The sequence below is a fragment of the Pseudochaenichthys georgianus genome, chromosome 1 (genome assembly GCF_902827115.2).
Source record: "Pseudochaenichthys georgianus chromosome 1, fPseGeo1.2, whole genome shotgun sequence".
Classification (NCBI taxonomy): domain Eukaryota; kingdom Metazoa; phylum Chordata; class Actinopteri; order Perciformes; family Channichthyidae; genus Pseudochaenichthys; species Pseudochaenichthys georgianus.
In genome coordinates this window covers 30413011-30433525 of record NC_047503.1, presented here as the reverse complement: position 1 = coordinate 30433525, position 20515 = coordinate 30413011, and the positions used below count along the sequence as shown (strand labels likewise).

At 38.4% G+C, this 20515-nt stretch overlaps 2 protein-coding genes across 3 annotated transcripts; both read left to right on the top strand.

The window, feature by feature from the left end:
* The first annotated feature begins 160 nt into the window (after positions 1–160).
* On the top strand, positions 161–10222 carry LOC117446662 (endothelial cell-selective adhesion molecule). 2 transcript variants are annotated; one of them, XM_034082986.2, is made up of 9 exons: positions 161–270; positions 4802–4872; positions 4968–5306; positions 5741–6034; positions 7000–7122; positions 8893–8928; positions 9602–9646; positions 9768–9803; positions 9910–10222. In XM_034082986.2, exons 2-8 carry the CDS (start codon positions 4812–4814, stop codon positions 9800–9802), a joined length of 933 nt encoding a protein of 310 aa, XP_033938877.1. In that variant the 5' UTR covers positions 161–270; positions 4802–4811; the 3' UTR covers position 9803; positions 9910–10222. The 2 variants fall into 2 exon arrangements, with proteins under 2 accessions (XP_033938877.1, XP_033938882.1); XM_034082991.2 differs by lacking the exon at positions 8893–8928.
* Positions 10223–14662: 4440 nt separating this feature from the next.
* LOC117453625 (uncharacterized) lies at positions 14663–19634 on the top strand. The gene is made up of 4 exons (XM_034092512.2): positions 14663–14854; positions 15022–15372; positions 16496–16635; positions 18499–19634. Exons 1-4 carry the CDS (start codon positions 14803–14805, stop codon positions 18643–18645), a joined length of 690 nt encoding a protein of 229 aa, XP_033948403.1. The 5' UTR covers positions 14663–14802; the 3' UTR covers positions 18646–19634.
* Positions 19635–20515: the final 881 nt, after the last annotated feature.

Genomic DNA, 20515 nt, shown 5'->3' with positions numbered 1-20515 from the left:
GTAAAATGAAGGCTATATTGGCAAGCCTTTTTTTAAGCAATTCGAATTAAAGGAAATTAATGGACCAAAATGTTGTTCAAATAACTTTTTCTTTATTTTCTTAAATGTCAAGCCAGTGTTGATGTATGCAGCCTATTCCCTGTAGCCCGCCGCTCTATTGAGAATGAAAGTGAAAGTACGCTTGTTTGAAGCATGCAAGCAGTCGAGTAGATTTCAGATAAACGAGGGATCCACCGACAGGAGAAGTCGCCTTCTAGAGGAGCGTGTGCGGTGAGTTTGACGTGGCATTCATTGTGTGTTATATTGGCGACATAATGGATCATAATGTCGTGTTATGTAGCTAAGTCAACCTCCATTAGGATTTTCTTCGATGTTTTTCGATAGTGGCACAGTGTCCTTTAAATACTGTATTTGTAACGTACGGAAACGTTAGTGTATGTATGATAATGTTTCTGGAATGATGTGTTAATTGTTTCTATGTTTACGGGGAAAGTCGATCTACTCAATGCCCTCGTGAGCTCAACCTCGCTCCAAATACAGTAGCCGATAGCTCCACTGGTAGGCTATACTTAACATGACCCCAAACTCTTCTACACCTAAAACCTTTATAAAATACCAAAGTTATGAATGTTTTACAGTGCTTCCTCTTTTATTCTCTAGATAACTAATACGGAACTGTACGTCCGACAAGTTACAATATTTGCATACACAGCACAAGCGTCACAACAGTGCCTAAACTGCCATAGACGTAGTTAACTTAGACTTAAATAAGCAATGCACAATGAAGTTGCTTGTAGCCTTTGATTTCCACACAATATGTGTATCCATCCATCTTCTCCCGCTTATCCGTGGTCGGGTCGCGGGGGTAGCAGTTCCAGCAGAGAGCCCCAAACTTTCTTTTCCCTGGCGACATCAACCAGCTCTGACTGGGGGATCCCAAGGCGCTCCCAGGCCAGCGAAGAGATATAATCCCTCCACCTGGTCCTAGGTCTACCCCTTGGTCTCTTCCCAGCTGGACGTGCCTGGAACACCTCCCTAGGGAGGCGCCCAGGTGGCATCCTAACTCGGTGCCCGAACCACCTCAACTGGCTCCTTTCGACGCGAAGGAGGAGCGGCTCAACTCTGAGTCCCTCCCGGATGACCGAACTTCTCACCTTATCCCTTAGGGAGACACCAGCCACCCTGCGGAGAAAACCCATCTCGGCCGCTTGTATCCGCGATCTCGTTCTTTCGGTCATGACCCATCCTTCATGACCATAGGTGAGGGTAGGAACGAAAATGGCCCGGTAGACAGAGAGCTTTGCCTTCTGGCTCAGCTCCCTTTTCGTCACAACGGTGCGGTAAAGCGACTGCAGTACCGCTCCCGCTGCTCCGATTCTCCGGCCCATCTCACGCTCCATTGTTCCCTCACTCGAGAACAAGACCCCGAGATACTTGAACTCCTTCACAATATGTTTATGTCACATTAAATTAAACAATACAAGTATTCTATCACTTTGAGATATATGAAGTCTGTTTGTACTAAAATTATAATAATAATAACAATCACACCATTTTTTTTGTTATTTAAAAAAACGTTTTTGCCATAACTAACACAGTGGTAAACGTTTAGGTAGAGAAGCCTTGCAAAATCAAAACTGGGCTACATCAGACACCTTTGCTGTTAGATACTAGTAGAATAGTGCAGTATTGCATGTGTTTATATCATGTTTATAATACTAACGGCCACTTTCTTTTTATGTATGTTAGTTTATGTTGGAATAAATGTTACTAACTAGTGGGACTTTCAATTCCCATTTTTTTTTAAAGTTGAAGTGAGTGTTGCATGGGCTATCAAAAAGTCATCAAAAGTGATCATCACCATGGTTTTTGCTGTTTTGACAGAGGTAACGTTGCACACATTCAGGAAATGATGAAAGTGAGGACTGAATTCTAGATCACCGTTTATAAATATTTCCTGACTTTAAAACGCTCTTCAGTAAGAAGAGGGGTTGTTGATGGAATAGGAAAATATACTTTTTTATTATGAGGTCAACATTCTGAATATTGAATCTGTTCTGGTACATGGCTAAGGCATAGAACATATAACCAGATAGTTTTCACAGCCCTGTCTTTCCCCTGATAATAATAAAAAGTATTATTATTAATATTGTTACTGATTTGAACAACTTCATGGTTACCTCTTGTTTTTTTAAACTTAGGATCATATACCATTGTTTAGAATAGAAAACGGTTCAGAGGTGTGTATCATTTCAAGTTCTCTTGAGAAAGAGGGGCCTTCAGGACGTTGACATAGTTAGTGTCCAAATAGGAAGTGAATAAAAAGGCCAGGCCACTCGGGTCATATTATCCATGTTTTTAAATAAGGAAAAGAATTATGACAGTACTCCCAGGAGAACACTCCGTCATAAACTGTATTGCTGTTGAAAACCACAATGTGCTAGATGTTAACCCACATGCAGTGCATATCCATAACTCAGTGTTGGACTGACATGGGATGTGCTGTATGTGACCAGTGTGTATCAGAGGATACATTCTTGGATTCAATCCTCAAGTGGTTGTGTGGGCGTGCAGATGTTTATTCACCCTGTCCAAGATTTTTAGAAAGGCTTCCGCCACATAACAGCTGCAGTTAATTATGCTTTTGGTTAGGATATTTATTTTGTGTTTCTTTTGCACTGTGATTGAGTAAGAATTCTCTGACTGACTGAGTTAAAATCCACAAAAAAGTTGCTTTGGTGATGGGAGGCTGCCCCTGCCCCTTTGTGTTATGGGAAATAGACACATTTCTTTTTGCAAAAGCCTGTTCCGTTTTGATCATGTGGATGAACAAGCTGTGCCTGAATCCAACAAAACAGCATAATGTATTCCTATGCCTTTTAAGGATGGTTTGGGCACAAGGAGGGAAGTTTCAAACTTGAGTGAGTTAAAAATAAAGTACATTTTGTCAATTTTGTTGCAAGTGCAGAGAGACAGAGTGAGCTACAATCCTTGGGTCTAACACTTAACTTTATGAAAGCAAATAAAAAAAGAGCACAGGGATTATCACAGAAATGTGTTCCTCACCTCTTCGAAGTGAAGAAGAAATTGCTTAATATTGAGCTTTCAAGTTTTTCATTTTTAAAGTGGATATCTCTTTCACTATCAGTTTGCTTTTTTCTCCCCTGTTTTATTTCTTGCAGAGTTAAGTGGCAGTTCAAGTGAAAGTAAATACAAACACTTAAAAAGTGAAAGTGGAAAGCTAGTCAAGCAGATTTTTGATGTTCAATATCCAGTTACAATATGAGAAACTAGGAACAAAGAGCAGTATTGCAAAAACAAACCTAAACACATTAAGATACCCATTTACCATCGAGCAACTGCTTTGGTTGCATTTATGGTACTGTGCAGGTCTGAATCTAATACCCAACCTTCTTGAAAAATGTGTAGCCTGTGAACAAACATTTTACAGAAGATGGTGTCGCTAATAAGATCTCGCTGTTGGCGCATTCTTTATAAATCAAAAGTAGACGGTTCAAACAGAAACCAGAATCATTTCAAACCCAAGTTTAAACTGAGTTCTTTCCGTGTTTTTTTCTACAGTTGTTAGGCCCTTAAAGGACAAGTATTGCAAATTAGCAGGCTTTGGCAATCTAAGGCTCATGTATCTGTTTCTATAAATATGAATGAATATGTAGAGAAAATGAATTATCTTGCTTCCTTTTACCTGTGTTACATGTCAGTGTGTCTGCTTGTGTGTGCTTGGGTGTGTTTTGGTGTGTCTCTCCCTTCTTTCCCTGATTGTCTCCCTGCAGGTGCAGCCTCCCCTTCTGGCGATCCCCATCCCATAATCAAATCTGTAGTTTATTCACTCTAACCCTGCGTTTCTTTTTTCTTCAACAAAGAAAACTTGGGCACACAAAAACAGGGCCATGTGAGGAAGGGAAGTGGAAGAGAGAAACTGTAGCGTTCCTCAGGCCTTTTATGTAGGAGCAGAGAGACAATCAGGGGAAGAGGGGAGAGACACACACAAATACACACAAACACACACAAGCAGACATGCTGACCTGTCTTTGGTCTGTTTAGGAACACCTGTGTCTAGGCATGCATGTATACTATGCTATTGGGAGAACTTAGGCAAGCAACAATAAACTCAATTTATAACTTAATAACGGAGTAACACATTCTATCATCTCATCCCCAACGCCCCCCATTTGAAGCTCTTTTAGTCTGCCAGGTGTATTAAACCAAAGAGCCCATGAATGCAAGGTATCTATGGCAACTAAGGAACAAACGTGCAAACCTAAATTGAAATCAGACCGTGAGATATATTTTCCAAATAGCTGGAGGGCAGAAGAAAATATCCAAAGGAACCGCCATGGTTTGGCAGTCAATACACGCTGTGCAGTACCTGAACTCTGAGAATGTTGGTCTTTAGCAAGTTCACATTAAAACACTAACTGCTATGAGTGCATGCTTCAAGAGAGAAAAAATAGTCCCTTGTGACACAACTAGAACCATCTTCAAAGTGTTGCTAAACAATGTTAATGTAAAAAAAAAAAGAACTGACCAATTCATTTTGATGAGCTGCATATTGCTCTTTGTGCTTCCATGTGTCATTGTTCAGGGTATAATGAAAAGAGTGCTTTCAGAAGAACAATGCAGCAGAACATCATTGGTTATCATTGTGTAAATAAGTTTAACAATAGTGACGTCACAAGGGCGAGAAGTGTAGGAGTTGTTAACTTGGTGCATAGCGAACTTGACTGCCCTTTTGTACTTTAGATATTAAAACGAGTATGTGTTTGTTTTGTCATTTCAGATAAATCAACATGGCCTCAAATGGTGTCCTTCTTTTGTTCACTTTCATCCATCTCAGCATTGGACATGCAGGTACATTTTGCTGTAATCTTAGAATTTCAAGTATGAAATGCTGTTTGCTACTGATGTAGCTTTGTGTCTCTATAACAACATATTTTCTGCTACAGCTTTTGTACAACTGGAAGTCCGTGCTGAAAATGTGGGGAAATATGGCCAGCAGTCATTGCTGGAATGTGTTTACATACACTCACAAGAAGCAGAGGGTGGAAAACTCGTCTGGGTCGATTGGAAAAAAGAGGGAGTTGAAGAAGCATTACTGTCTTATCACGAAGGTAGCACTACAGCAGAGTCAGGCTATTCATTTGCTGAGCCGTCCTGGAACACCACAAACAGGAACGTCTCCCTGCTCATTACCAGCACTTCTGTAAAGGACCAGGGAGAATATACATGTAACGTGATGACAGAAAGTGGAGCAGGAATCAAAAACACCCGCCTTAAAGTAACAGGTGAGACCCTCCAGCCATGGTTGACCACTGCACTGGAACATTTTGAAAACTATTTGGCACAACAATAGGTGACCATTTTGAGTCAAATCCTATTCTGCTAACTAATGTAATATCTTCACTGCAAGTTTCTCTAAACATTTGTTTATTCTGCTTGTAATTGCTGTCTTGATACTTGAGACAATTCAGAGATCCAGGGGACTTTCCTTGCTTATCTGATTGGTATTCCCCTTGCTGTGTTTAGTTACTTTCAGTTTCAATGTTACATAAGTCAGTTCCTTTAATATATGCATTGCTGCTTACCAAATATTGCACTTTATACTTCTTTTAGAATATAAGGATCAACAAACATTTTCTTGATATTTCATTTGTGTCATTTTATGATGGGGCAAGGTTCGGCTTTATGATCATGTTTTTCCTCCCTCTATCCTTTACAGCCAAGTACAACAAACCAGCTATAAAATTCGACCCTCAGACAAGTACCCTGATGTGCGATTCCGACAGTGGCTATCCAGAAGGTCAACTTCGCTGGTTTGATGAGTTCGGCACAGAGTGGACCAAAAGCTCTCAAATGGAGGCGAAGAAGACTGAAAGTGGTCTGTTTAACCTCTCCAGTAAGCTGACTTTGATGGACGGATCTACTTTCTCCAGCTACACTTGCAAAGTGTTTAATGTCAGTGGAGGAAAAGAGGAAGAGGCCACATATACAGTACAAGAGCCAGAAAAGACAGGTATTTATTGCTGATTACCTCGCTTGATAACTTTTAGGCCTTTTGGTTCACTTGTTCTTCACACAAGGAAATGCCATACAAACATTTCAGCCACTGTTACATCTGAGGTCTCCATTTACTTGAAGTCTGAAAGCAATGACTATAACTGGAGTTGCATAAACAGACCTTCATTATTGATTGCACAACTAAAAAAGACTTTGAACCCCAAGCCAACTTGGTGCATTATTTAATAACATAAAATACATACTGTTTTCACACACACGTAAATATTATGTACACATGACCAATATGTATATATGTTCATTTTAATTCATTTCTTATTTTATAGTTATTTTATCATTTGTATATTTGATTCTATCCTTAATTGTGTGAATCTGTGCTGTCCTGTTTTCAATCCTACCCTGTTGCTCTTAAACTACTGAATTTCCCCATGGAGTTAATAAAGGTCCATCTTATCTTATCTTATATTATCTTATCTTATTTGTTTTGCTGCAGAGCGTGACAGAGGACTGAATTATCCCACAGCAACAAAACGTGTCAAATGTAGTCTTAATAGGCTTGTTATTGGCAGGTCATAAGTTGTATTTATTTATGACAACACATCTCTGCTTCAGTTGTTTTGAACTGTCATGTTACGGAAAACTCCAAAACATTGCTCCTCACAAACAAAGAAAGCTATGCTTGACAGTCCAGGCTACCGGTTAATGCTTTTTGTGTTGTTGAACTGCAGCTTTTCTTCAGTTTTATTTATTATCATTAACTGAAAACCCTTTCAAAAGAGCTGACGTCATTTTCCTATGGCCAAATTGTGCAGACCGCATTGGAAATTAAAGTGCAAGTGAAAGTAGTTTGCAAGAGTAATATAGGGTGAACATCCAACCAGTCTGATTTTACCAATAGTAGCTCACTGTTTTTGTTCATGAGTTAAAGTATTAACACATTTAATCTTTCTTGGTTTTATTCAGGACGTGCCCAGGGGAATAAGGTGGATGGCACCACCAAAGTAGTCGCTCCTTTGGTGGTCATCGGATCCCTGATCGTAGGGTTGCTGCTGCTGATGCTGCTGCTTTACAAAAGGCGATCTCAACGTGAGTACAGTCACAGTCACTTGCTTGTCTTTCGGTTAATATTAACCATGATTGAGGATTAACATGACGCATGTGAAAAAGTACAGGGTAGACAAACAGACCTTGCCAGTTAAATGTAGGATTTCCTGCTTCCTTTAATAAAACAAGAAGCAAACAAATGTACCACATCCTATGTTAGTCTACACGAGACAGCCACAAATAATACAGAAGTATGTACTACGTAGTGTAAGCCACTTTGAACAAAGTGTCTGCTAAATGTATTACAGATGTATGATAAGTGTTGACCAAAAGTGGTACATTCGTATAAGTATGTATCATTAAGAAATCATTGTCAGCTGAAAGAACATACCGTGCATCCCTAAAAGTATATAACGTTATCTAACACTATGGAAAGAAAACGATTAACTGGTGATCAATTTGGATAACGATTGAACATTGATCGTTTTGCTTGCTTTATCATTCATAATGTCCTTTAATTTGTGATAAGCAGGTGTGAGTAGTTGCAGTATTACTAATAGAGACTATACAAACACTCCAGCCCTTTTACTGTGATATTTGATCGCGGTATATACACTGAACAAAAATATAAACGCAACACTTTTGTGTTTGCTCCCATTTTTCATGAGATGAACTCAAAGATCTAAAACATTTTTTATATACACAAAATAACCATTTATCTCAAATGTTGTTCACAAATCTGAAAAAATCTGTGATAGTGAGCACTTCTCCTTTGCCGAGATAATCCATCCCACCTCACAGGTGTGGCATATCAAGATGCTGATTAGATAGCATGATTATTGCACAGGTGTGCCTTAGGCTGGCCACAATAAAAGGCCACTCTGAAACGTGCATTTTTGCTTTATTGGGGGGGGTCTGGGGGGGGTCCGAAAACCAGTCAGTATCTGGTGTGAGGGGTAGGGTTAGGGTTAGGGGTAGGGTAATGTTGTGAATCAAGTGGCCTGTGTTCGTAGTCCATAACATACGCCTGCCCATACCATAACCCCACCACCACCATGGGCCACTCAATTCACAACATTACCCTACCCCTAACCCTAACCCTACCCCTAACCCTACCCCTCACACCATATATTGACTGGTTTTCGGACCCCCCCAGACCCCCCCAATAAAGCAAAAATGCACGTTTCAGAGTGGCCTTTTATTGTGGCCAGCCTAAGGCACACCTGTGCAATAATCATGCTGTCTAATCAGCATCTTGATATGCCACACCTGTGAGGTGGGATGGATTATTTCGGCAAAGGAGAAGTGCTCACTATCACAGATTTTTTCAGATTTGTGAACAATATTTGAGAGAAATGGTTATTTTGTGTATATAGAAAATGTTTTAGATCTTTGAGTTCATCACATGAAAAATGGGAGCAAAAACAAAAGTGTTGCGTTTATATTTTTGTTCAGTGTATTTATATTTTCAATGTGACCATATAATGCTACCATTCTGTAATGTTGGGTCAGATTTCCTCAGTGGCTTTCTGTAAACAATAGAGAGCTGACAGGAAATAGTCTTAAAATAGATTAAAGTTAACGCCACAATGGTTGGAGGTGGAAAAACCTGTAAAAGTAGACAAGTTAATCAGGATGGGAAAGTACACTCTTTTATTGTTGGCTTGAATCCAACTGTGTAGCAACTGCAAACCTGTCATTAGTCTAAACTGGGTCAGTATTTTCCATTGTTCCCATTGTACTAAAGGGTCTTGCGTAAGTGTTGTGATTCAAATAGATCTGATTTTAATTCATTCATCATTTCCTTGACAGTGGTCCGGAGGTTCTCTATACGACCCCTTATTATGGGTATGCTCATCTTGACTTACTTTAGAGGTTCTAATCATCTCTGTTGACTTTTCTATCTATCAACATATTTGAGCTGCCTGAATCACTAAATATCTGCAACAGAAATTCAGACAGATAAGTGAGTGGTTTAGTGAGCTAAAATATATTAAACATTGTTTTTAAATGACCTTGGTTTGTATATATTATATTTATCTGATTACTAAGTGTTCAGTAGCCTCCTGGACTGCATATTTTGAGCCAAACATCAAACCAAAGTCACTCACCACAGACAGGTCACATTCCAAGCTAGGGAAAGTTGTCTCCCGCTGAGCTTTTAACCTTGCTCATTGTTCTGCTTGAGGACATGTTTATCAGTGACCAAGAACGTTTCCTGTCTCTGCGTGAACTTTGTATTTTCACGTCTAATTCGCTCTCTTGCTTTCCTCTGTCTTTCAGATGTGTAATGTATTTATATAATGGATTTACGTAAATACATGTATATATGTATTTAGTAGGTTTTCCATGGTTTGTGCTAAACTCAGCTTGGGTACCAATCAGTGATAAAACCTGACTCATGTTTGGAAACTCACTGCTGGGGATCTGCCTATGCTTACGTCAACAACACTCTTATTATGTTGATGGTTTTACACCCACCCCAATGTAACTCACAGTTAAATGTTTTTATTTTTTCCAGGTGACCGTCAGCCGGTTGACACATGTGACTCACCTGTTGAGCAAGGTATGTCTAAATTACAGTATTTTGACTCTAAAACAGTGTATTATACAACTTTTGTTTTGAATGCACTCTATGAGATTTCATCCCGGCTTCGATATTAAATCTTTTTGCTGTTTATCTTCAGGAGAGGATCAATCATGCCCAGACAGTCCGGCCTGAGGTAATTATAATGCTCCAAACATCCTAATAAAGAAGATTAGTTCCTACAAAACGATATTACATAATCTAATAGCTCTTCCACTCTCTCCCTCCCCCTCTCTCTGCAGAAGACAGTGTCACATGGCATGTGGAAATGCACTGGCAACCTTTGAAATCAACACTTCCTTGTTTGCTAATCTCACTGTTTTCCTTACTGCAAACAACTATAACCAGGATTAACTTGTACTACTGTGATGTTCTCAGAGGATTTGTTTGAGCTTTATTTACCTTAGCTAAATAGGTGACCACTCCAAAATCAAGTCTAAATCTAAAGAAAGATCAGGATATATTTTTGAATCAGTGACGGACAACTAAAAGGCATGGGGTCACGTAAGGCCCTGTGACCTGTAAAACCCCATGAGGATCTGAGGATGTGTAGAATCACCAGGAAATAATAACTAATGAAGACTAAGTCTCTGATGGAGTTTGGTTATTGGAGGGACATTTTTCTAAATTGTGCCCACGCAGTGAATGTAGCTTTTGGCAGCTTTGGCCCTTGTTCTCTCTCTGTCAACGTTACAAAGAAAAACGTTGAATCATATTTCTAGGAATGGTGTGTGTGTGTGTGTGTGTGTGTGTGTGTGTGTGTGTGTGTGTGTGTGTGTGTGTGTGTGTGTGTGTGTGTGTGTGTGTGTGTGTGTGTGTGTGTGTGTGTGTGTGTGTGTGTGTGTGTGTGTGTGTGTGTGTGTGTGTGTGTGTGTGTGTGTGTGTGTGTGTGTGTGTGTGTGTGTGTGTGTGTGTGTGTGTGTGTGTGTGTGTCTGTGTGTGCGTGTGTGTGTGTGCGTGCGTGTACCCAACGAAAAGCAGGCAATGTCTGAAGTTTATTTGTCTGATGGTAAAGATTTTTATTTTTATACGAACATGACTTGATAAGTAGCATAACATGTGTGAAGGGTTAAGTACAAGAGTGTGTTAGAAAATATACTGAATGTTTCTTACGGTAAATATGAACCATTCAAAAGCAGAAATGTGCCAGACGATCTCAGTTATCGCGACCTTGACTTATCTTTAAATCCGATGTTAGTCCTTGCTGCTGCAGAACATTCAGGCCCAGCTAATTTCATATCCTTATTCTAACCAGGAACAAAGATCTCTAGAACAATTTTGGTGGCGCTTCCCCATGTCACATGATTTCCACGTATCACTTATTTACTCTATACAAAAGTGTGTTGTGTTTATAAACCAAAAATGTATTCCTCTTTATTGTCGGTCATGAGGATGTTGTGTAACTTTTGGCAGCAATGTGCGGACTTTTTTCACAATGGACACTTATCATAATCCTCTCAGGCCTGTTTTTGGTTTCATTCTTCAATCTGATAATGGCTTTCAATATTTTCAGGGAACGTGGTTTTTGTTCTGAGCCCTGCTCTGTAATGGAGCAGCTCACTATTGTACGTAAAAGCTTTGTTCTAATTGTAGATATCAGCGTTAATCATTTTGTATTTGATAGGAAAAAAAACGTCGTTATAAAAGTTTTTAATTTGAAAGTCTAACATGAACAATTCAACTTAAAAATGTAACACTTTTTTGAACACTGTGTGAATACTGTTTTGATCCATCTGTGAATATTGTAATTCTGTGTGTCTGTGTGTTAATTTGTTTTTCCACAACTTCATACATCATGCCAAAGGAAAGCACTGTCAATATTACTTAATTCAGTCAAAACAATGATAGGACTAACCTTTAACTGCTGTTGTGATTTTTTTTACATGCAAAACAAGTCAAATTGAAAAAGATATTGAATGTGAATTATTTTATTGTGTTAACTTTTGCCATGGGCTTGTAGATTATATTTCAGACATGGCATTTATTTTTGAAGGATTTCTCTATCAAATGTGTACATACATAGAAACCAAAATCACTTTCTGGTTATTCCTAGGGGGATTTCAAGTTACGTTGGCTGTGTATGCAACACATTTAAATCTCCGGATATAACAGATGGTTTCTTGATGAGCTCATTTGGCTACAGAGAGGTATACAAGAGCCGTTCCCAGCGTTCTTTCCTTGTTCCTCTTTCATTCATTTCACTTTCTATTGAACATTTAAAATAAATGAAGGAATCGAAACCATTATCATCATGTTCTTGTAACAGATAATTGATCATCGGCATGCAATGAGTTACTCTGAAACTTTCAAACCTGCACTTTCTGACTTTTTTTTAATCAAAACTGACTGAATCAACTATTGTACTTACAGTATGTGGTTTTAAATAATGTATAATATGATACAATTTGAATGAATACAATATATATCAAACTTTATGATATAAACATCTGTTTAAGATTTAAAATGAAAGTGAAAGTCAGCTAATGAGAATCTGAATTCATCTCGATCCTGCCATCTATTGGACAGACATCCTTACAACATGTTAGAGATGCACAGGTGGACTACAATAAACACAATTATAGTATTGTAACAAACTCGCATGTTGTTCAACGCCTTGTGTTAGATAACATTTTAAAAAGCATAGGGTACATTTTTGCAAAGTATGATGACTAGTGTTCTTATGTTCCCCTTTTATGGGCATATATGTCTCGTAATTATTTGTGTGAACATAAAAATAATTTGTGTGTAAATATGTGATTTGGAAATGTAAAACACCATCCACAAATGCATTTAAAAGATTTGCAAACTCACAAATAAATGTGCAAGTGTAAAACGGATCTGCAAATACGCTAAATATTTTCACAAATAAAAAAAAGATCTGAATATCTCTTTAACATTGACAACTTTCGATCAGGCATTTGTGAATCCATTTTGTATTTGCCGACTAAAAATGCGCTTGCGGATCTCAAATCTCTGCTCGTGGATCTCACATTTCTGCTTGTGGATCGTCTTTTTACACACACGGAATTTTGAGACATATTTTCCGCCAGTCTCGGCTAAAATCTACTCGTGTCACTCGGTGATTTTCGGAAACCACGTGATGGCCTGCTGATGACGTATATTTTTCGACACCTATCAATGAACTCAGAATGCTAAAGAAATTGAAATGTTGATATCATTTTGTGTAAGTCTTTAATTTCACATTAATTGTGAATAATAAACGTCGTTTACGTTAGAGAATATTTCTGTCTTACTCCTAAGTGTCAAAGAATAATTCTTCCTTACTCCTAAGATATTTAACCTTTCGGCCTGTTGACATTTACGACGAACCCTAAGTCTGTTATCTGTCTTAAGGAATGGGAAGTCTCAGCTATTGTTGACATTACCAGTTTTATGACCAGTCAACTCTCGGTCACAGAGCCATAGAGTCAGATAAGTGATTCAGTGTCTCCAGGTGTTCACGGATACCTTCCCCCAATATGTGGGTTGACTCTCTGTAAACTAGTTAAAAGGACTACCAAGATGCGAGGCTGATCAGATTTGACATGGCAACCCACCCGTGCAGTCAGATCCTTTGACTGTGTGACTTGTGATGTGAATTTCTCCGGCCAATGCTTGTATTAAATCTCAGTGTTTGACATCAGAACTCCTGCTCGTCCCGTGTCTCCTTCATGAGTCGGTGACTCCCACTGCATTACTACACAGAAGTTTCCTCCACACTTTATGGTGAGTTGACTTTTATCATTTTTTAAATTTTGAAACATTTTGATACCCATAAGAAACTGGACCCATTTCTACTTTTGGGGAAATGATGGGGAACCTAATTTAGACAAAATAGACCATGCAGAACCCATTTCTGACAAGTAACCCCCCCCTAGTGTCAATGATCTGAAATGTGACATATATGTCACATTGGGATTTAATGGTAAAGTAACTCTTGTTTATAACTTAATTAATGAGGATGCTTTTTTGGTTTACATTTGTTTTAACATTCTTTGAATTGAAGAATAAAGAATATATTAATTACATAATTGAATCAGCTAAATGAACTGAGCAGATCATAATCATATTTCTAATTGTGCATATATGTCACTTCAGATTTTCGGAGAAACTGTAAGGTTTTGTCACAGCGATATTTATCTTATTTGTTTCATATCAATATGATCAAATATTATTTTCAAAACAGGTTAAATGTAATAAAGGAAATGTTATGTAAGCATTATAATTCTGAAATGGCTTGAATCTTACCTTTAGCAACAAAAAACAAGCTTTTGAAATGTAGCTATTTGTTGTGCACTGCCAGAAATGCTATAGAGGTTCATGTTGTTTATGTTTGCTTTCTCTCATTCCAGGCTTCTTGATTGTTTGCCCCTGTCATCCATCCTGTGTCTCCTGTGCTCATCAGTGTCAGCCCTGCCCCTGATTGGTCCCACCTGTGTCTTGTCACCCTGTGCTTAAATTCCCCTGTCTCCCAGTGTTCTATGTCAGTTCGTATTGTCTTATGCTATGGTCAGGTCGATGTTTATTGTGCTCGTGAAAAGTTTCATTCCTCACTACGTGAGCGCTTTCATTTTTTGTTCGCTATTTTTGTCATCTCGGCTAGAGATTGATAGTTACCCTTTTTGTTGTTCACTGCTGTATTGGAAAATAAAGTATCTTACAAATACTTTACCTCTGTCTCCCGGGTCGTGCAATTGGGTCCTACATCCTAAGTGTCTGAGTTCGTAACACTAGTTCAGTCACATGTGTTAGCCTAGCACATGGACATCTTGGACATGTTGTTATGGGAACACAAAGTCACATGACCTGGCCCATGACCCACCAGACTGTTCAGTGTGTGTCACTAGGGACTTCATAAGATAAAATAAAGGCTAAAACTGTATAAGGAACTTTCCAGAACATTTGAAGGTCATGTGACACCTGTGTCATGGAGGTTCCTTATGGTTAGAAGTTGTTTAGCCCCTACCTTGTCTTCCATTTACACGCAGGCTAAGGTCATATCACTGTGTCACAGGAAATGACACAGTTGTCGCATCATTGCCAATATCACACAGTAAAGGAAGTGTGTTGGCCTTGCTGTCAATGGCTGTGGCTTTATGTGAGAGACAAAGACAGGATGCAGTCAGTGCTGCGCGATGAGGATCCTCAGTTGTTTCACACTGTTGCTCTTTCTTTCTGCCAATGCAGGTAAGATGATTTACTTTTCAAAACACTTTTGAAAAACATGTTATTAAAGTCTGTGTGCAACATTGTTCACTAGACCAGCTGGTTGTAAGACTTTTGTGCAGCAATAGTTTTACATTCTGCTTTCAGATCTATATTGTTTTTGGGACATTTCTTCTTCTTTTCGACAGACAACAACGCAGTGTGGCGAGCGTCTGGCGAGAATGTCACCTTGAGGTGTTCCGTTGCAGGGTGTCCCCACAGTAACAGCAATAACGAGTATGAAGGGATGTATCTGTATCTGAATCAATATCATGAGGAGCAGAAAGAGGTGCAATACTATCACTCTAGTCGAGGAACACCTGACAACATCACCCCGAGAGAGAGATACAAGGACAGGATTCAGACAAATGGATCTCTGAAGGACCACACCATCACCATCAGCCGGCTGACCGTGCACGACTCTGGCTTCTACCGATGTGTCTTCATACATTTTCCTCATGGAAGAGTCACATGCAGTGAACATACACTTTTTATAAAAGGTGGGCTTTTATTTTATTTTTTACATCAAATTTAAATTCAGTTTTTATTGTATCTTGTTCTTTCAAACATGTGTGTATATATATGTATAGTTATATAATGTCTGCGTTTACTAGCCCATGGGTCACTTGCACATTGTCCTGCAGTATTTTATTATGTGTTTTTGCATATATTTTATTGTTTTATATCTTATGTATAATTATGTTGCATTGTTGGAGGAGTTTAGGTCTTAAGGTTTTCATAGCCCAAACTACTAAAAGGTATGGTGAGTTCATAAAATGTATAAAGATTCTCAACAGTATATAAAATAGGTTAACATTGCTTGTGTCCCCACTGCTGAAAGAATTGTATTTGTAAATTCAATATTCAATATTCTTATATTAATATTCATTTGTACTTTTCTTCCGAGTTTATAAAAAGTTAATCCATAGAAAAGTATTGAAGAGGTAACCCTTCTCTTTGAAACAAACTTGGCTTATTTAATGAGGGGGGTAAAATACAGAAATCACCAAGACAAAGAAATTGAACATATCCTAAATGACAATACTCATGTTTGGCGTCATTAAGAGTAGATGCAAATGGGTGGCACAAGAACATTTGTAACATTCATGTAACTACATTTACCAGATAACACTTATAGTATAAAGTATACTTTTACTTCCCTAAAATATTGAATTGCAGTGGTTTAAGTGCTATTTAATATTTTTACAGGGCTACATACCAAATCAACAAATTGGCTAATGATGATTTAAAGTTGTGCTAAATCAAATCAAGTTTTATTTATATAGCACATTTATAAACGATTTTTGGTCGAGCCAAAGTGCTGTACAAAGTACATATAATAAAAAATAGCCTACAGTAGAGACACTTTACAGCAAATACAACAGCACAGATTGTTCAGAATATCAGTATGAGAAAAACGACACCCTCTGTCCTTAGACCCTCACATCGTACAAGGAAAAACTTCCAGAAAAACCCACAGTTTAAGGGGAAAAAATGGGAAAAACCTCAGGGAGAGCAACAGAGGAGGGATCCCATGCTATCACAAGATGTTATGCTAAAGGAACATTTGCATGAAGACATTTTATTTGGTGTAACCCAGCTTGCTGTCATCCTTTAATCCAGGAGTGGCTCCATGTCTCCCAGCAGAGGTTCCTCCTGCCCTTACCTGCAAGAATCATCTTCCTCTGGTGTTAATCATCGGCGCAGCCTGCACCGTCTGCACGATCGCCACCATAATCTTCATCCTGCTGATCGTCCCCAGGGTGAGTTCAGATACCTATTCCCATCGCTATGGGCATGGACTAAAATCCTCGAAATGCTCTGCCATCTTCAGCCGTGGTTACTGTACCTCCTGTGTGTTGAGACATTATTCACTCTACATCAGGGGTGTCAAACTCAATTTCATTGCGAGCCACATTAGCATTATGGTTGCACTCAAAGGGCCGGTTGTAATTTTAAGACTATATAAATATAGATATATATTAAATAATGTATTATATGATTGGCTCTGCATTGGATTATTATCAGTTCTAGTAATAACTTCATAAATAACTATGACTGAAAGCAGAAGTCTAGGGCAAATAATTGCAAGCAAATATTCAACAATTACACCAATTGTATTGTATATAATATTCTTTGCAATTTCTTGAGGGCCACATAAAATGAGGTCGCAGGCAAGATTTGCCCCCCGGGCCTTGAGTTTGACACCCTGCTCTATATGATTGCTTGACTGATTTCTTTATTTCCATTACATGGACACAAAATGCCCGGACCTAATCATTTTACAAGTCACCAAAATAAAATGTCAATGTTCATATGTTTATTGACATTTGACTTAATCACAGGCTTTTTGATGCTTGGTCTTCAAACATGTATTCTGCCTTCTCTCCCAAGCTTTGTAGACATATTCCTTCACAGAAAATATACTCTAAAGCAAACCCACATTTTTTCATAGTCATTTAGCAAAGAGATATCAACATTAATGGAGGTCATTACTTAAGGTACATCTGTTATTTCTCATAGACACAAAAGTAAAATAGAAAGTGAATCTTATTCTCAATTTCTCCTAACTCCCACAACATTCACAGGGTTATTAGTCATGTCTGAGTGTAACTATCTGTGTAGAGATGTTTGTCTTTTACTTTAAATTATACTCGACTTAAAGTTCTGAAATGTAGCTTGTATTTTTTATTCACACCATATATCGTCCCACCATTTTTCTATATGCATAAAAAAAACGTTGCTCTTAATCTCTTCAACATAACGGCGTACTGAGTACTGGAAAGTGAATAACAAATCATCAAACAGCCAAAACCACCTGCTGTAAACAAGATGTTCCTCTGTGATATCTGCAGCTCATGTGCCGATTACAAAGATAACCACTCTTTCACAGGAAGAGGGGACAGCTTCTTTAAACGTACTGTTTGTGTTTTATTCTGTTTAGATTTCTTCGCATGTTGTCTAAAGATAAATATTACACTTTGTGTTAGAGTAGTTTCCTTACAAAAAAAACACCTTACTGACTTTTAATTTGGTAATACTTGAAACCCTCAACCATAGGGGAAACAATTACTGTAAGTGCACTGACGTAAAATGCACGTAAAACACAATACAAGATGTTCACATGTGAGTATACTCTTAAGATCCTTACAGTTCATTCTTAAAATAACTTCATTTCAATCAAACTAATGTCATGTTATAAAATCACAAATGTAAAAATGAAGGAGTCCTTGGTTAATTTGTCCTATGTTTATTACATTACATTGCATTTAGCTGACGCTTTTATCCAAAGCGACTTACACTGCTCTGCCTGTCTGCTTTACTTGCCTGCAGAGAGAATTCATACTGAATGTGTGAAGAACTCTTGTTTACATTACATTTAATTGCTTTGCCATTACTCCTGAATAAAATAAAATAAAGAATAAAAACTGTGATAAGCTGGCCCCTCCAAACTTATAATAGTCTGCTATCTTGGATTCTCCATTAACAAGTCCCAAGATTGTGAACATTTGTGCATTTAATTTGTCTTAAATGTGTCTAAATTTGGTACTTAAAAAGTTCTGCAATGTCTATAGATTTTTCATAATATCAGGCGATCAGTGATAGTGATATTTCCCTACCAACAGGTCAGAAGATGGGTGTGCAGCAGAAGAAGAGCAAGAAGGGTCGAGCGGGTCCCGAATAATGAATATGTGTATGAAGTGATGACAGCCAGAGGCCTCCGCCCTGCACTGGAGCAGTCCTCTTCGAGCACGTATACAGGAATAGCTTAGCCTAGCTTTCATCAAATATTGTTGCATTGGTGGCCAACTTCCACTTAGCATTGGTTTACTTTCATGACTACCATTACAATTATGAAACGAAATGTAAAAAAAATTATAAACACTGGGTTATAAAATCTCTAAATGAATTGCTGTGAAAGTATTACTAAAAGCATTCTTAATTAGTATTGCTTAGTATACTTTTTAAACTTTAAAATCTGTTTGTAGGGGCATTTTTTGACAACACTTGAATACATGAACACAAGTTATATAACAAATAATATTTTAATGGCCTTCATTTAACTAATGTGTCATTACTTAAATTAACCTACATTAACATTGATATGAAATATACAGTAGAATACATACTGTCTTACTGGAATTGCTTTGCCTGGCCTTTCAAGAGTTTTGTTCTAAATCTAAATAATTACAAATACATGTAGGCAACAAACAACACAGCGCACTGAAACTATATGAAGATAACAGGGGATAGATGCAGAGGAAGTTTGATTAAGACAAGGAGGCAAGACCCTGAAAGAATGAATGATCTTAAAACATGTGTTTGGTTTCACTTCTGTGGCTACCCAGCAAGGCTGCTTATGGAAAAGAAAAATATCTAGGCCAGAGATTTTTGTGTGGTACAGCTTGCAAAAATACATGTAGGCACAAACGACCTACTTAACAAGAGGGGGGTGATGGGGGGATATATGTGGTTTATAGAGTTCTCACTTACTGATAAAAATCCTTCTATATTTTTTTTCAGCGTACCATATGTGCGCTGGTTATGATGACTGAAATCATTTTCTTGTACAAATCATCCGTACACCAAATGAAACCATACTTCATAATTCAACATTTGTGCTTTAGAATAAAACTTCACACTGATTTTTGTGAAGATGTTTATAAACAATGTGAGCTGATTTGCTTTGACAACAAGTTGTATCTGCACCTGTGGATTTGAAAACAAATGTAAAATATTCAATAAAAGCAACACAAAATAACTAACACTCAACGTTTGTTCCTCCTGTTGTTAAAAGTTATGTGGCCGTATGTTTACTCTTGAATAATTTAATAGAATAAATTGTTGATCCTTTTAGTATTGAAATGGTGAGAACATGATGTAGTTCACGCAGTGGCGTAACAAGGTTGTGATTGGCCCCGGTGCAAATATTGTTTTGGGCCCCCAAACATAAGCGCACGCTGATGCGCTCACACACGCACAGACATACACAACCACTCAGAAGCGCCACATATATAGGCTATCAACAACAGCCTGCCCTGGCCTCAGACCACCACAGCCTGACAACGGCACAGCGAACTAAGAAGAGGATTAAACCTGTTTCCTTGATGTTTGTCTCTGGGGAATGGGCCGGTAGGCATACATAGACCGGTTGCTATAATATAGCTTTTGATCTTGGCGTTGGGGGTCTCAATAGCGCCATAGAGTCCCCTATTGGTTGGGACCCTTGGGGGAACTGTTGGACCAGCCTCTCCTCCTGGCTGGCTGGAGAAGAAGGTTGCACAGCCACGGATACAGCTTCACTTGTGGAGCTACATGGCAATGATGCAAGCTATTACTTTTTTTATAATGCTACCGAACTTGCTGCTGCTAGCTACAGTAAAGTACAGGTTGATTACACGGTTCACATGACATGAAAGGGAGCAAGGTCATTGGACAGACAAATTAATTTAGGTTGCTTGGTTACTTTGAAGACTGCGTGAACCAATAAATGCCATTAGGGCCCAACAAAAAAATGAAAGAGCATGAGCCCCTGGCTGGCTCTGGGCGTTGGCACCCAGACCGGCTGCACCGTCGATAGTCACGCCACTGAGTTCACGTGAACGTTAGACCTATCCTGTGGTATTCACACATTTAACCACT